We start from the raw sequence: 17,999 nt of genomic DNA, 5'->3' as shown, positions 1-17,999 counted from the left end.
TTGTAATCTCATAAGGGGATTTTACTGTATCCCTCCTCACAGAGCACTATTCATGGGAATATTGCTCTACTTTGTTTTTTTTTTTTAATTTTTTTCATTTCAATTAATTTATTTTGTTTAATTTCATTTTATAATATATTTTTTTTTATTTAGCTATTATATTTTTATGACACGACCTTACTGCTAGACTTACATTCAAGGCTCTTGGTTCTCGTGTTGTAAGCAGACCCACTTAAACATAGATCATGCAAGTTTAATATTATTATTAATATTATAAATATTACTCTTGTATCAGACATTGCATCCAGACCTAAAGCTCTTAGGTATAACTTTGTAGAAAGATCTAATACTTTTAGATTTTAATTTTTTAAAATATTTTTTATGAAAAAATGACTCGCGGCGTAGTGCGTGCCATGTAACTAGTAATAAACTAGATAAAAAATAGAAAAAGAGAGGGAAGAAAGGGAAGAAAAGGACTAGAAGATCTAATTGAATTGAACCTAAAAAGAGTTAAACTGAGTTAAAAAAATAGCTTTTCAAGCCCAACATGGGCTCACTTGCATTTAGTTCGACTTGGTCAAAACAACTCTATGTTAGATTTAATTTAATCATGGTTAAAACAAGCTTAAATAAGTTCAACAGAGTTAAAAAAAAATTGGGATAATTAATTTGGATTAATGTAATACTAAAAATATTTATTATTATAATTTTAAAATTTAATTTATAAGCTAATCATTAGTTAATTTAATACTAGTAATTATTCGGGTTGACCATGCACTCAACATCTTTAAAATTTGTTTAAGCATCTAAAATATTCTATAATCATCAAAAAGTTAATGGGTCCCAATCATCTCCAAGCTCGCCATTTTGTTCTCTTCTACTTGTTCTCACTGCTTTTGACAAGTCTCAAGGTGCTTATCTTCAAGCTTGAGTTTGAAGGGTGAACTTGCTTTCTTGTTAAGAAATTTAAACACGCAAGCAAACAAGTTTAGAAGAAACTAATTGCTTGTATTTAAGAGGAGGTCATTAATTAATTAATTAGTGTTTGTTTTTAGGGTTATTAATTAATTAAGGTTAGCGATAGATTAGCATTAGGGTTTAGAGCTTACTTTTTAGATTTAAGGTTATGTTCATGATTAGTTTGTATTTGTATTTGAGTTTAATCTTTTATTTCTTAAGTCACCATTACCAATTGCATTTTTTATTTTTTTTTTAAATCACTGCTTTAACAAAGATGACACAGGGAGGGCCGTAGGTCAATTACAGAGAGTGAGTTTGAATAGAGAACCATAAAAAAATGAATAAATTAATACAAGGGAAAGACACCCTGTTTATGAAAGAGATGGGAAATGAAATAACATAAACGTGTGACTAATCTTCTAGAAGGTATATAATACATGGGAGGGCATTCCACATCATGCCTTGAATTAAGTGTTCCAAGGTTCTTATTATATTTTATTATTTAATATTAGTATTAGATGGATGATAAACTCTAAATAAAGTTATTATATTTACTTAGTGTTTGTTCTAGCTAGTTAATTAATTTGTGAAGCACTGTATTTATATTTTCATCAATGCAAAAGTAATTCAAAAAAACTCTCCAGTTGTACCAGTTCAATAATTTATACCATACAACCCGAATCGACTTGACGCCGGTCTAATTGTTAAATTAGATTAATATAAAAATAAAAATAATTATTATTTTAATTTTAAAACTTAACTTGAAGATTAATTTGAGATTAGATCCAGGTCACAAATCGAGTTGATCATTAAATAGAGTCAACATAAGAATATAAATAGTTAATATTATAGTTTTAAAATCTAATTTAATAATCGACTTAAGATAAAATTCAAGTAATGACTTAAGAGGGTTAACTCGGGTTGATCTAAATTGAAAAAAAATCAAAATAACCTTGTTTTGATAAAAAAATATATAAAAAAAATCAATGAATTTTTGAATAGTATTTTATCTCAGGCTAATCGGGTTGTAGTTTAACTCGAGTTTTTGATCAGATTATATCAGATTAATTATTTTTTTTAGTTAAAAAATATATAAAAAAAGTCAATAAATTTTTTAATAGTATTTTATCTCAGGTTAATCGAGTTGTAGTTTAACTCGAGTTTTTGATCGGGTTATATCAGATTAATTATTTTTTTTAGTTTTTAAAACAATTTAGATATCTTGAGTTGGATGAGTCCCACCTATTATCTAACAAACATAAAATAAATCAAATTATTTATTTCCATCATCGCGCAAGCACACCAAACATAAGACATAAGGTAAGATAATTAATATTGTCCAGTGTATTAAAAAAAAATAAACCTCACTTATTTGTAGTATGCAATTTTTTATTCCATAATAATGCAATGTGGAAAGTGTCATACCAAACCATATATGTATTAAAAGAAAAAATTAAAACTAAAAACAAAACCAAAATATATAATAAATCAGAGTAAATTAAGAATATTTGAAAAATCATACTCAGGCCAGTAACCATACAAAATATTTTAAAATCTACGATGATGTTGTCGTTGATGTCTATAATCCACCAAGGCATTGAGCTGGAGCAAGACGCAGACAAGAAACGAATCTAATTAGGTGCGTAGTCAAGACCACAATAAAAGAAAGAAAGAAGGAAAAGGCATGGCAACCAAATCTTGCATTAGAATAACATGTTAGCCTGCCGACACTTTGCCGAACCTGAGGCTCTGCCATATGCTCCTCCAATCCAAGCCTAATTTAACATGCGAAGCCTACTACTACTCATTGGGTCGTGGATAAAAAGAAAGTATCTACCTCCAACACAAGTTTCATCTCATGCACTGAGAGAAGAACAGCTAGATAGATAACATAGAGAAGTGACCTTGTGGCTGTGCTGTCACTATAGCTATAATAAAGCGTAAACAGTTCTAGTGCCCTTACTATCTTTTTTGTGCGTGTCGCCAGTGCTTGTTTCAAGAACTTTGTGTCATAAAAGAGTTTTCCATTAAGAGTCTAGATTACTGTGGTCATTCCAGGTTTTGGGTTCCTGCTCAAATTTCCATTTCTTGATTCTACACTAGCTACCAGGTCATTTCTATCAGTATATGCTATTGTTTTGCTTAGTTTCTCACTAAAAAGGTACAGACATCTCCAGTTTCCTGTACTATTGAATCACTCGTGCTGGTTTTTGGATTGGTTGTTGAAGTCCTTATCTCAAAATTGGAAATGTTTCTGAGTGGAAACATATAAGCTCAACTCTCTTGTCTCATTACTTCCATTGTTTATAGTGTCTAAAACTAGGAAAGACGCTGTTGTTTTACAATGCTTTCCGCAAAATCTGAATCTGATATTACTAGTTTAGCTCCATCTTCACCTTCAAGGTCTCCAAAACGTCCTGCATATTACGTACAAAGCCCTTCAAGGGACTCACATGATGGAGACAAGTCGTCTTCTATGCAACCAAGTCCAATGGAGTCACCTTCACACCCTTCTTATGGTCGCCACTCAAGGAACTCGTCGGCTAGTAGGTTTTCAGGGATCTTTAGGTCCTCTTCAGGGAGAAAAAGTGGTAGCAGGAAAAGAAATGATAATAAGGGGTGGAATGATAAGGGGTGGCCTGAGTGTAATGTTATCATGGAAGAAGGGAACTATGATGATGAGGATAAAGCGTTTACCAGAAGGTTTCAGGCTTTGATTGCTCTGTTAAGTTTTGTGTTTTTGTTTACAGTTTTTTGCTTGATTATATGGGGTGCTAGCAGGCCTTACAAAGCAGAGATTACTGTCAAGGTATGCCAGTTTTAAGTTTCATTTTCTCTTATTATCTGGTCTGCTTAATACAGTCATTAGAACAAACATTTTCTCGCCGAAAATTGAACTTTGTAAGTGGATTAGAATGGACATTACTGTAAATTAATGCTGCTGTACCTTTTCTGCAACTGTTATACAAGCATTTATTTCATCAGGTTGAATCAATGTTGCAATAAGTTATTCATTTTGAAATAATTGGGCTGTTTAAAGCTCTAGGGAACAGATAAAGTATAAATACAATAAATAGTTGGAATTTGGTACAGATGCCACAAAGAAAATTTGACTTCACTTTAACTGTTTGCTTAACATTTTCATTTCTTATTATACAATTTGAACGTCTAGAGTTTGTAAGCACCATTGATTTGTTGATGGATCTAGTCCAATTGTCTGATCGAGTACATGTATGTGACTGCTGTACAATTTCAAGCATTGTTATATTGATAGGATATAAAGAAGAAGAAGACGACGAAGAAGAAGAAGAAAAGGAAGAATCTGATGTATTTAATCAGAAAGTGTATGATAGGGACCTTTCTAGTACTTAATCAGAAAGTGTATGATAGGGACCTTATACTTGTAGCTTTCCATTTGGTTGTATTTTCATCCATAACTACTTCTAGAATCTGTGGAAATGTATAGGAACTTGGAAACTAGCAGCCAATGGTTAATTCTCTGGAGATGGTCAATAGTACAATGCATGTAGTTAAAGCTGATTGTTTTTTGACAAAAGGCCCACACCCATGCATGTTCCATAGCCTTAGATCCACTATCTTCTATGTCAAGGGTTGTCTTTATTTAGACAAAATTGATCTGCTGTAAAGAAGCCTCTGTCAAATATTTTTGCTTAGAGAGGATATTTTGCATGATTGCTTAGTGAGGATATTTACCCGTACTCTAGTTCAGGTCATTGTCTTTTTTTTTCATTGTTACCATGTCCAGACAATGAAAAATGTTGTGGAAGGCCATCTTTCTAAATAACTAGGACTTGAAACTCCCTGTACATACAGCTGAATAATTCAATCAACCAGCTGAATTCTGTGATCAAAAGGACCAACACAGAGTTATTGTGCCACCCTAATTGGATTTAAAATCTATATCTGGGACTTGTACTTGCTGAGATTCATCATCAACCTTTAAAAGCCATTTCTTTGTATCATTTTCCTGTCTTCTTTGGAAGATTCTCAGAGTTTGTGATTAGCGTGGTTCAACTAGTCAGAGGGAGTCATTGTATTTGAAGCCTTGATAATATTTCTATGAATTAGCCTTGGATGGTCCCAAACATATCTCCATCACAGGATGAATTAAGCCGTTTAGTGTGTGTCACTCACTAACTAGTCAATGTGGTTCTTGAGGTAACATGTTTCTCTGTTGAAGTTCATTTCTAATGGAAAATCTGAATCTTGCAGAGCTTGGCCGTAAATAATTTTTATGTTGGGGAAGGTACTGACTCCTCTGGTGTTCCTACAAAGCTGCTTACAGTGAATGGTTCATTGAGGATGAGTGTTTACAACCCTGCTACACTATTTGGCATTCATGTCAGCTCCACACCAATCAATCTTATATACTCAGAGGTCCCCATCGCAACTGGTCAGGTACAATCCTTTGCATTACCATGTAATAATATTTAATCCAAATCAGTGAGGATTCGATGGATTCGGGATAGACCCTTCAAAGCCAATAGAACTTAAAATGTTTTGAAATTATGTCAAGAACTTATGCTTTGTGTTGCAAGTTTGAAGTAATTGCATGATGTCTCTTTGCATTCCTCCAATTAGAGAACTTGGTCTATAATTGGTATCAAAATCAATAATGAGTGTTACTGATTTCCATTTAATGCCGCAGTTGAAGAAATACTATCAGCCAAGAAAGAGTCGCAGGACTGTATCAGTGATTGTGGAAGGAAATAAGGTTCCTTTGTATGGAGCTGGATCAAGTCTAACAGTTTCACAAACTGGTATTGTAGTTCCATTGACACTGAAATTTGATGTTAAATCACGAGGCAATGTGGTAGGAAAGCTGGTCAGGACAAAGCATCGAAGACAAATCTCCTGTCCCTTGGTCATTGATTCTAGCAGCTCTAAACCTATCAAGTTCAAGAAAAATACATGCACCTATGATTGAGGTCCTTCTGCCATGCTGCGAACTATGGCCTGATGGCTTTGTGGTATCACTCTGTGAATACAGCATCTTGAGTTGCTGTCCTTGCATGAATTCCATTTTATTGAGAAGAGAAATCGATTCAAGTGAAATTTCCGTCTTTCATTCTCGGCTTGTTCCCATGTTTAAGATATGTGGTAATAAATGTGTATTTGTATGAATGTGTGCATACTGTATGAAAGAGCCGAAAGTGATAGATGTAAGAAAGATTGCATGTATATTGTTTCGAAGTGAGATTAATGTTGTTGTTGAACGAAAATACATGAAGCACAATCAATCATCAGGCAGTAAGTGTACAAGGGCTCTTCTTTCTCCCCAGATCCCAACCTATGATTTAGCAGCATTCAGTCAATGCTAGCGCTGTAAAGCACTGCAAATAAGCTCTTCCTGTCCTGAAGTGTTCCTTTCCCATTAGGAATGAATCAGAAGGGATGTTATGTCACTGTCACAAATGTTAATCTCTTTCTGGTTTTGGGTTGTCCAGACTGAGAGATGTGGAAAGTTGACAAAGTTGACAGCAAGGAATTGGGGTGTGTTGCCATGGATGTGTTAAAATTACTTTCGCTTACCGAGTTCACAAGTTGCCGGAAACATTTTATAAACGTTTTCATCAAAAGAAATGTCAGAACGAAGAAGCCGCAGCTGGTACTAATACAATCAATAGATAGAGATCACGAGGTTATTCATCCGTCCATCCTCCTTGAGGAAGATAATCTTCATGGATGCCTCATTCCAGAAGAATACGCAGCAATCATGAAAAAACCTAGCCCAAACATATTAAAAATCAAATTGTAGATTCAAAGTAAATGGTCTGTTCTGTCTATGACCCAGCCAGCAGAATACGCATCAATCATGAAAAAACCTAACCCAAACATATTAAAAATCAAATTGTAGACTTGGAGTTGATGAACAGAGAAGGGCTTTTATAGATTATAAAAAGAATGTAAAGGAGGCATCTCGTTTATAGTGTATTTATTTTTGCTATTTTTTGAGAATTTTTATTTTTTTAATTTTGAATTAATAATATTTTCATATTTTTGAATCGTTTTTATTTATTAATATTAAAAATAAATTTTAACATATAAAAAATATTATTTTAATATATTCTCACCTTATTAAATAAAAAATTTACATATTTTTTTTTTATAAATATTTTCAGTATTGACACCCAATTTCCAAATAACCAAAAATTCCCTTATTAAATAAAAAAATTACATATTTTTTTTTATAAATATTTTCAGTATTTACACCCAATTTCCAAATAACCAAAAATTCTGCATGCTCGTCAGAAGAAGAAATTGTTCCCAAATAGCCACAAACTGTTCATGTTGATCAGGCAAGGGGATTTTCTAATCATAAGGAAAGGACACATGATTTTTTTTTATTTTTTTTATATATCATGTAGACATGACTTTAATACTGCCCTTCACGTTCATTCCTATCTCTCAATTTTGCCCTTTTACGCATGACTCCCTTAATAACCTCCACCAATTAAGGAAGATCTCCGGATCAAAACCTTTTAACCAAGATTCAGAAAACCCTCAACCCCCCACCTACACAAATCTCAAACAACACAGAAAAACCTCTCCTTTCAACAAAACCAGCATGTTTCCCGCAAAACCCACCTCAAGATCTATGCTTTGCACCTTCACCATCCTCCTTTTACTCACTTCTACCATCTTTGTCACTGCCAATGAAGACCCAACAGTTGAAACTGATAATGACGGTGCTGATAGTGATTTACAAGAATTGATAGCAATTGATGAGCAAGAAGGAGGAGGAGGAGAAGAGCAGCAGCAAGGTGACCAACAGAAGGAGGCTGAGGTATTGTCCAAAGCACAGAGGATAGTTCTTGAGCTGAACAGTGATAATGCGAGAAGGATTACTGATCAGAATGAGTTTGTGTTGATTCTTGGGTATGCACCTTGGTGTGTAAGAAGTGCTGAGCTTATGCCTCAATTTGCTGAGGCTGCTAATAAGCTCAAGGAGTTGGGGAGTCCTGTCTTGATGGCTAAACTTGATGCTGAAAGGTACCCAAAAGTTGCTTCAACTCTTGGGATCAAAGGCTTCCCTACTCTGCTTCTTTTTGTCAACGGGACCTCTCAGGTTTACACTGGTGGATTTTCCGGGTATGTCTCCTTTTATGGTTTTAATGCTTTTGTTTCCTAATGTCAAATTACCAGTGATTAACAGAAGTTTTTCTTAAATTGTTCTCTTGCCTTGTTAAACAATTTTTTTTTAGTTGTGCTCGATCTTGATTGTTTGATTTCGTGTGATTAATTTGAAATCAGGGAAGATATAGTGATCTGGGCTAGGAAAAAGACAGGTGTGCCTGTTATTAGGATAAGTTCAAGTGTGGAGGCTGAGGATTTTCAGAAGAAGTATCATTTGTTTGTTCTTGGTCTTTTTGATAAATTTGAGGTATGTATGTTTAAACTGCCTCATGTTTTCTTTGATAAATTTTTATCTGAAGTATAAACATGCTAGCGAGTAGTCAATGAAATACAGAAACGCACATTTGGAATTTGCACTCGGTCCTTGCCTCAATGGCGGAGTTGTTGCACTTCATGACAGTTAACCAAAGGTGGAGTGTTGTGCTTTGAGAAAGGGCTGTTAAATGAATGCTTTATCACCATTGACTGTTCTGTTAATTGGGTCTTACATATGTTGCATCTTTTTGCCTGACTGGTTGGTGTTCGATGTTTGATTTTGAACTTTGTGCTCATCTCGTCTCTTAGGCTTTAGAGCTTATAACACCTGAATGTTTTTGCGTTGGATTTCTTCTAGCTATCTAACAAACACCTCCAGCATGCTATAGTTCCTGGCAGAATTGGTACGCTGCAGTTAACTGAAGTAAATGATGGTCCATGACTTCAACTCAGTTTTACTAACAAGAATCGTTCTGCAAACTATTTTCTTCAATTGTTTTTAATATGTTGATGATGAGGGATGGTGAGGTTTAGTTTTATGTAGTTTTGTTTTGCTTATAACACTTGCTTATGAAAGTTTGATATAATATGCAGCACAGTCAACTATATTTTAAAAATTCAGAGTTTGAAAGGTAACAAGATTTTTAATGGTTGAGCATCATCTCATCACTACAATTTTTCTCCTCTTTGATATTCATGGGATTTTACTAGTCTTTAGCAACTATATGTAGCTGTAAGCATCTTAAGCTTTTATGCTTTTTTGTAATTCATAGTTCTACTAACCCCTTGATGTTTCAATGCATTAAATTTTCTATTTACCAGATCAAGTTTTACATGTCTTCACATTTTTGGGATTTCTCTTAATAAACATGAAACTTTTCTTAGGGACATGATTATGAAGAATTTATAAAAGCAGCAACCATTGACAATGAAATCCAGTTTGTTGAAGTGAGCAGCTCTGCTGTTGCTAAAATTCTCTTCCCAAATATCAATGCTAAAGACAATTTCATTGGAATTGTTAAAAGTGAGCCTGAAAAATACACAGCTTATGGTGAGTTGCTGATGTTCAACCAACTTGTACCCTGTTTCATCTTTACAGAGATTGCCTTTCCGACGTTCTTTCTTGTTTTTCATGTTTAATGAATTATGCCAATCAGCCTCAATTTACTGAATTCATGAATGGAAACTTGTCTGCTTTGTAGGAGGGATCTTTGAAAAGGACACAATATTACAGTTTCTGGAATATAACAAGTTTCCCCTTGTTACCATTCTTACTGAACTGAACTCTGCCAGAGTTTACTCCAGTCCTGTCAAACTTCAGGTTGATACTTGTAACTTACATGCATTGTGAATGCAGAAAAAGTAGGATGAGGCACTGCTATGGCAGAAATTAATTTTTTGATTCCATTGTTCTAAATGTTAACTTTTTTTTATTGTCAATCTATTGTTCTTTGTTCATTTATTTTTCAAGGCATATCAGTGCTTCTAAATAATTTGATTTTCCTTCATTTTTCCATATATGATGAGATACGGAATTTTATGCAGTGTGCAACAGTATAATATAGTGTGTATTGCACTGTCTTCTATCATTCACCTCATAGATTTTCTAGAATGAGAGAACTCACATATAAAGCTAAACATGTACAGCCAAATCAAACCCAGGCCGCATAGCAGCACTTACACTGTCTTCTATCATTCACCTCTTAGATTTTCTAGAATGAGAGAACCCACATATAAAGCTAAACATGTACAGCAAAATCAAACCCAGGCCGCATAGCAGCACTCTTCCAGAAACTTTCAATTTTTTTTTAACCATTTGTAATGAAACTGTACAAGTAGATCTGGTGCCCATGTTGGAAACTTTGATTTTGACTCTTCCTCGAGCATTTGTTAAGTGAGAAGTTTATCCCATGGTCACATCAGTAATCATGTAAATAGCAATAATAGAACATTTGTCATATGTTCTCTATATCAACGGCTACACTAAAAACAATGCTAATCATGCTAAAGTGGTCTGGTGGAGTAAATTTTGAGATGACTTCCTTTTTCTGCAGGTTATTGTCTTTGCAGATGCTGATGATTTCAAAAATCTCATTCAGCCTCTTCAAGAGATTGCCAGAAAGTTCATATCAAAGGTACTTGCTTTGGGTAATTTAATTGAAGTTGCTGCCTTTTCTTAGCTTAATTTCCTGATTCTGTCCTTCTGGTGCAGATAATGTTCATATACATAGATATTGCAGATGAAAACCAAGCAAAGCCCTTCTTAACATTATTTGGGATTGAAGATTCAGAAAATACAGTGGTTAGTTTCCTAGCTAGCAACTAATTGTTTTCTTCAAGTTCCAGCGGTAGTTTCACTTGTATATTTTGCTGAAGCTATAGCTCAATGAAATTTACATGTACTGGCTTGATAGGTGACTGCTTTTGACAACAGAATGAGCTCAAAGTATTTATTAGAGTCCAATCCAACACCAAGCAACATAGAAGTAATTTTTTTCTTCACTATTCTTATTTCTTTCCCCTTTGAGAATATCCAACTTAACTAATATGATATAATTTGGCCTATGTAGGAATTCTGTTCGAGGCTTCTGCATGGTAGTCTGTCACCTTACTTCAAATCACAACCAATACCTGATAATGTGAGTGTTATTAACTTTCTGTAAATTGATTATGGTAATGCACGTGTGATTGAAGCATGGGGGATTGTTAGTTTTTTTTTTTTCCCTTCTCCTTTTTGAAGAAGACATGAGAATAATGCTTGCATGTTAGGGAATAGGCAGGCTTTTGATGATGCTTTGCAGCAGTTGGTCAGCTGGAGAAGTTCCATTCTATTCTGGAGGAAAATTTCTTGAACAATCCATGTCATGATATTTTGTGACCCTGCTTTAAATTTTTGATAGATGGCAATGTGCAGAAAGTCACACATGGCTTATGTAGTATAGCTGTGCCTTGATGGAAATTAAGATAAATAGTTGTGGTATTATTATGCTTCAATAATATTCTAATTTTTAGATAATTATTGGAGGAAAGAGAACAATATCATCAAAGCAAACTTGTTTAATTTCCATTAAAAGTACATTGGACTCCTTTCATCCTGTGAAAACTTGATTTACTTTCAATTTCCTTCATCCAAACACATTATTTTCATGTTCTTGAGAGTGATGAACCTTGGAATTGTTTTGTAATGCTGGTTCATTGATTTCAATTTTTAAACTATCCTGTGATTACGGGAAATTGCAGAAAGAGAAAATTCTCCAGGTCGTTGTAGGGAAGACTTTTGATGACTTGGTTTTGAGCAGTCCCAAGAATGTACTTCTAGAGGTAAGCTCAATTTCACTGTAACCATGCACCTCAGGTTTAAGCCCTGCAAGTTTGGATGGAGAAAAAATTCTCATTTCTGATTTAGGAGGGATGCATTTTAATGTTAGAAATGAGTGTGGTTATGTAACCAGAGGCGGGAAACATGCAATATAACTGATTTCCCTGAAACTAACATTTCTAGAAAATGATAAAGATGTTTAGTCATTTTCATTACGTTACAGTCTATTTCAAGTGAACTGCATCTTCTGAAACCATATGCCTGCCGCCCTTGTCTAAAATACCTTATAGACCATAAGATTAAGTGGATGCTGCTTCTAGTATCTATTTCAACTTCTTTTCTTGAAAACGTTAATGGCAGGTGTATACACCATGGTGCATCAGCTGTGAGACTACAACTAAGCAGATCGAGAAGTTGGCTAAGCAGTTTAAAGGTGTAGACAATTTAGTTTTTGCAAGGATAGATGCTTCTGCAAACGAACATCCAAAACTGCAGGTAAGAGATTTGCTTCAACACAATTTTGTTGCAAATCATCGAGAGAAAACTGTATTTGATATGTGAAATTTACCAGGTGGCTTTTATGCCACCTGGCATTCAAATCTATCATATTGGCTGGTTGCTTAACAGTACAAGTTAGTAATCAATCTGTTAGAAAACTGTTCCTCAACATTTGGGATGAAGAAACTTTTTTTTTTTCTCTTTCAGCCAAGTAGCCTTATAATAATTGATGATGAACTTATAATCCTTTGTTACTATTAATTGTTGTAGGTGGACGACTATCCAACACTTCTATTTTATCCTGTTGGGGATAAAGCAAATCCGGTAATAATTTCAGGATATGTTCATTTCCATATTCAATCTTTTTTAATTGTATATGCAGATTTTAGAATCTGATGCATGAAACCTATTTCATTGTGCAGGTCAAGCTTTCAACAAAATCCAGCTCAAAGGACCTGGCAACAGTCATCAAATCTCTTTTGAGAGCTAAAGAGGATGTCCCCAAAGATGAACTATAGAAGTATAGTGAATAGGAGCAGTGAGAATATAACTTGATCAAAGAACAAGAAGCTGGATGAGTTTCTAAATGGGATTCTGGAAGATATGTTGTGTGAAGTAATTCAAGTAATTTAAATTTGCTTGCGTTGGTTACCACAGTTTTCAAGAGTTACAACTAAAGCAAGCGGCCATTCTTAATAACTGCGAACTCTAAATAGTCTGTCCACAATCTACCAGACTGAAATGCAGTTCCATTGTATACTGGTCAATTGATGACTGACAGAGAATAGTTACTAAGAGAATACTGGTTGTTGCTATTTCGTTATTATACTGATAAATCACAATACCAATGAAATTTATGCCTTTTGTGGGATTTGTCTTCGGAGCATTTGCTATCTTAATTATTATTGGACACGATTTGTTATCAAGTTGTCTCTGTTAAATACATGTAACTACTACCTGCCAGTCCACCATGGGCACTGTGAAACTTGAATTATTAAGGACCATCCACTGGTTAAAGCCAATGTGAACAGTTTTTGGACATGTGGGCTCGCCAAAGATGGAGTATTCAGCAACTGGAATCAAGCACTCAAAGAATCGAAGCTAAAATAACCGATGGAAAGGCTTTCCAGATTGAGACAATCGAAAAAAGAATGAAAAAGGTTTATTGTCCTAAAATAAACTAGGCTTCATATGAACAAATGTTATAAAAAATCCCATGTACTCGTTCAGTCTTTTCAACCATATTTGCTATCCCGACTCCACCTGTTTGGAGAGGAAAACAAACCATTATTATTGAAAGGAAAAAGGAAAAAGAAAAGCCCACCAAGGAAATCCATTTCTATTATCAATCAATGAGAAACTGTGTTGTCACAGATTGCGCTCACAAAAATTGTGGAGGACAGGATGAAGATGATGAGTGATGCTCTTCCTAGTAAATTGATTCGCTTTCTCACAACAGATTGCCCTAAGAAGGAAGCAACAGTCGCCACAACCACCAAGTATAGAGCTGTGTTGGAAATTAAAGACGATGAATTCTGAAAGAAACTGGTTTCTAATGCTCTAATGCAGCATGTAATTCTAGTTTAGGTGCTCAAATGTTGATCAGTAAACTACTCACCATAAGGGACTGGAAAACGTTTTAGAAGGTAATGCTTAACTACTGACATGGATGCAGAAAATGTCATAGCAAAGGTCGCTGTGGCACTTGACGCCTGTATCAAAAGATAAGCCACAGATTACGAATTCTAAGGACGAATAACAATAGTCCTATAAAGTTTATCATCTCAAAGAATGTCAAACTTCCTACAGAAAAACATTATTATATTTTGCATGGCACAAATTAATTCATCTTTGTGAAGGGTACATATCAGAACCTCAATTAGGTTGGAAATATTAATTAGTTCGCTATATATAAGGAATAATATAATCTAGCTAGGGTGAATTTTAGTAAATTGTTGCAGCACTCAAGCGCATAATTATGCAGATCAAATATTAGGTAGGAAATGATCACTTCATCGCCCATATCAAAGTATGAAGAACAATAAATGGGGTGAAGATTAGTCAAATATCCTAAAATAAACGCAAAGTATATATAGAGACATCACTTCCTGAATTAAGAGATAAATGGAGAGAGGAGTTTTAAGTAAGCTAATATAATATAATTAACATTGTTATAAAATTTAAGATGAGTTATAAATGAAAAGAGTTTCAAGTTCACGCACATATATATTAAAAGATTAAAATAACATTGTTTTAATAAAAATAAAACAAAGTCAATATATTAAAAATCAGGTTTAAAATGGATTTTATCTAGGTTATTGGTCAATTAGAGTTTTTAACTTTATCAAACCAAATTAATGTCTTAACCTTTTTTTTTTTTTCTTAACACGAACTCGCTCAAGCCTTACGATAATTGTAATTTTATAACCATGATAATAAATAAAAAGATTTATGGCGATGCATGTAATGAAATATTTGATGTGAGTATATTGTGCAATTTGGTTGGTAAAGATCCTTAGGTTATAAAATGTTGATATAAGATTTTTTGTAGTAAATTGGTTAGTTATATATAATATTATTAAATTCATGTAAATATATATTTATTATTGATAAATACTTAATTTATCTTTAATATTCATATAATATTAAATTAATGAATCTATAGTAAAGATAAAGTTTATAAGACAAAAATGTTTTGTAATACAAAAATTATCAAGTTGCTATAATTATAGAATTCATGTTGCATCAAAGCATTGTTCTTAAAATGTTCATGGTCGATATTCTTTTAAATATTGGATATTTATTAGAGATAGAGTGATTAATACATATTATATTCTTTTCTTTATGCAATAAAATAGTTGTTCTTATAAGTTCATATGTAAGGAATACCTAGAGCTAATATGTAAGTATATGTTATAAAACATATATACTGAACTGACTTGCATGAGAATTCCATATGGATAGATCACTCATATCTATGAAAAGACTTATGTGACAGTTGTGTAAGTGATCCTTAGACTTGAAATCACTAAGTTATCTTATATAAAGAATATTATGTTTTGATCGTGTTAGATGTTTTCTTAATTAAGGTGATGAATGTAACATTAAATATATGAAGGTACTTAAGTGATCAAGACAGAAATTGGATGTAACATTAACAGAAAATGTTTCATTTGTTCTCAAATAGTATTGACTAATAAATTTTTGACCAGAATGAAATGAGACTTAAAAATTTTTTTAAATTTTATTCAAATGATTAATGATTATTATATAGAGAATAAACATGATTTAATATGGTAGACATACTTAATGCTTTAATGTTAAATCTGAACAATATTACTGAAAAAATATTAATTATACTGAGAAACCAGTCACTAAAAGTTTAAGTCAAACCACTAATGATTTTTTTTAATATTTAGAGGATTATGATATGTTGCTAGACGATACATCTGATCTTTAAATATAAATTAATCAATTGTTGAATTGATCATAAATCATTTAATTAAAATTAGAATTTATATTTGGACTAATATAATTGAAACCTAATGGGTTATACATTAAGAATCATTACTTAAAAATTAAACTTATATGATTTAATTAATTGTAATTTGATCAAAAATACATAAATTTAATTAAGTATGACTCTAGGCATAACAATCTTTTTCTCCTAAATAGAGATTTGGAAGATTTTTCATGGGTTGTTCATGTGGTTTACCGCTGAGTGCTGAATAATTGGATAACTTATAGGATGCGACAACTCAATATTTAAAGAATTATTCAAAGCAAAAAAAATCAGATCTTCAGGCAATAAATTTTTAAACTAAATAACTTTAAATTTGTCTAATATGATCACAATAACCATCAAATAGTTTTATTTTATTGTTTCATTTATATGTATGATATTCGGGAAAGCTAACACATAAAAACCCTTTTTTTTTTTTACATTTTTGTCTATAACATGTTTAATTTATGTTTTCGCAACTTCTATTAACTTTGTTTAACCATTTTTTCACCTAATTATTCATGTTTTATTGAAAACAAAAACAAATGCCATAATTTATTGTTTATAGGTTACTATTCAAACATCCTGAACTATTTAATCAATGTTTAGAGCTATGTAATATTGAAATCTTTATAAAATGCCCCATATTATTTTGACATAGCTCGTAAGTTGAAAACAAACACTGCTAAATCAACTCAATTAGACAAAAGAATTTTACAACATTCATTCAATGGAGCTTTTCTTGCATGGTCTATAAGGACTAGCTAATAACTATTATCATGATTATGAATTCTTGCATCTCCATGCATATATAACAACAGAAGCTAAATGACTTGGAGTTTATGTTATTCACCATTTTACTGTTTACTTAGATACAAGTGATTATGAATTAAAGCAATATAATAATAAGGCTGTTTTGGCTAAAGGAACTTGCTAGATGGGAGGAAGATTATTTTTTTAATAGAATATATTTGATATTAAAAAAAAATGATTGAGAATATAATGATTTGTTTAAGTTTTTTGAGATCTAGTATTAAAAAAAGATATAACTGCCAAACATCTGATATTAGTGTCAGGCATGTCTACCAGACTCTTGGAGACTCATTCACTTGGATCAGCCAGACTCACGCCTAGATCAATAGACCTGCGTGTCTAAGTTTGCAAATATTAAAATAGTTTATTTTTTATGTTTATGAATTTATTATTCTTTCATTAGAAATTATATTTTATTGTTGTTATTGATATTTTTTTTCAAAAATATTTTCATTTTAAAATATATTAAAATAATATTTTTTTAATTATTAATGCTAATGCATTAAAATAATTTGAAAATAAAAAAACTTAATTAAAAAAGAAAAAAATTAATTTTTTTCAACAATATTTTTGAAATGCAATAACAATGCTATAATAATCATGTTTTTTTTCTTATAAATCTATAATGAAAAAAATAATTTATAAACTATCATAATTAACAAAATCAAGAAAAATAACACAACTTGATATTGCAATCCACTCGTGCTATTTCTATTGAAGCATTTTAAAAATTTTAAAAGGCTGTGTAAACATCACATCCCTTAACATTTAATTTGATTAATAAATTTATTATTAATATTATTAATAATGTTTTTTATAAAAATATTATTACACTAAAAAAAACTATATATTTAATTTGAAAAGTAAAATAATAACAACAATTACTATTACTATTGCTATCATTATTATTAATAAATTAAAAAAATATATTATTACTATCGAGAAAAAATTATAAAAACTTGAGTAAGATAAATTTAATATTATTATTATTATTATTATTATTAGAAGAGCCAAACCCAAGTAACTTAGATTAGATATAGGTGTCAAACTCAATCATTTTAGGTCTATCATGATCACTAAACCTAAAAGTAATGGGTACAATAAACTGTTAAATCTAAAGCTCTTAGATCTAGCTTGTCAGCGAGATTTAAGAGATTTAGATTTAAAAATGAATTTTAGATCTAATTATCTTGAATCCAACATGACAATCAATTTTTAAATATAATTTTTCAAAACATAAAATATATTTTTATATTTTTTAAAAATATTATGAACCCGTTATAAAACAGTGTCAATACAATAGTTAACTTCTAAGTGGAGTATATTAATATTATATAATTTCAATTTATAGATGTGGTGCCGTGAAATAGTTGCTAACAGTTTTTATACCTTGTTCTTGTCCAAATGTTGTTCATACATAAAGTTGAAATCGTTACAGCAGTGTGATTGGCTGGGGGGTTTTTTTTCAATGGTTTTTTTTTTGATCATGGGAAT

At 32.0% G+C, this 17,999-nt stretch overlaps 2 protein-coding genes across 2 annotated transcripts; both read left to right on the top strand.

The window, feature by feature from the left end:
• The first annotated feature begins 2,789 nt into the window (after positions 1-2,789).
• Positions 2,790-6,227, top strand: LOC105114828 (uncharacterized). Its single transcript, XM_011011519.1, has 3 exons — positions 2,790-3,769; positions 5,194-5,379; positions 5,630-6,227. The coding sequence occupies exons 1-3, from the start codon at positions 3,305-3,307 to the stop codon at positions 5,906-5,908; spliced, it is 930 nt and encodes a 309-aa protein (XP_011009821.1). The 5' UTR covers positions 2,790-3,304; the 3' UTR covers positions 5,909-6,227.
• A 1,005-nt stretch (positions 6,228-7,232) lies between these two features.
• Positions 7,233-13,100, top strand: LOC105114827 (protein disulfide isomerase-like 1-6). Its single transcript, XM_011011518.1, has 12 exons — positions 7,233-8,073; positions 8,236-8,365; positions 9,259-9,424; positions 9,576-9,694; positions 10,428-10,508; positions 10,586-10,675; positions 10,788-10,859; positions 10,944-11,012; positions 11,614-11,694; positions 12,053-12,187; positions 12,461-12,514; positions 12,613-13,100. The coding sequence occupies exons 1-12, from the start codon at positions 7,352-7,354 to the stop codon at positions 12,706-12,708; spliced, it is 1,815 nt and encodes a 604-aa protein (XP_011009820.1). The 5' UTR covers positions 7,233-7,351; the 3' UTR covers positions 12,709-13,100.
• Positions 13,101-17,999: the final 4,899 nt, after the last annotated feature.

The sequence above is a fragment of the Populus euphratica genome, unplaced genomic scaffold (assembly GCF_000495115.2).
Source record: "Populus euphratica unplaced genomic scaffold, PopEup_1.0 scaffold1130.1, whole genome shotgun sequence".
In the NCBI taxonomy this organism is placed as follows: domain Eukaryota; kingdom Viridiplantae; phylum Streptophyta; class Magnoliopsida; order Malpighiales; family Salicaceae; genus Populus; species Populus euphratica.
Note: the sequence above shows the minus strand (reverse complement) of the source record. Positions and strands in the feature narration are given on the sequence as shown.

Coding starts and splice junctions, on each gene's coding strand:
- LOC105114828 (XM_011011519.1), top strand. CDS start 3,305: ATGCTTTCCGCAAAATCTGAATCTGATATTACTAGTTTAGCTCCATCT. Junction 3,770..5,193: donor AAGCAGAGATTACTGTCAAG/GTATGCCAGTTT, acceptor TGAATCTTGCAG/AGCTTGGCCGTAAATAATTT. Junction 5,380..5,629: donor TCCCCATCGCAACTGGTCAG/GTACAATCCTTT, acceptor TTAATGCCGCAG/TTGAAGAAATACTATCAGCC.
- LOC105114827 (XM_011011518.1), top strand. CDS start 7,352: ATGACTTTAATACTGCCCTTCACGTTCATTCCTATCTCTCAATTTTGC. Junction 10,676..10,787: donor AAGATTCAGAAAATACAGTG/GTTAGTTTCCTA, acceptor CTGGCTTGATAG/GTGACTGCTTTTGACAACAG. Junction 11,695..12,052: donor CCAAGAATGTACTTCTAGAG/GTAAGCTCAATT, acceptor CGTTAATGGCAG/GTGTATACACCATGGTGCAT.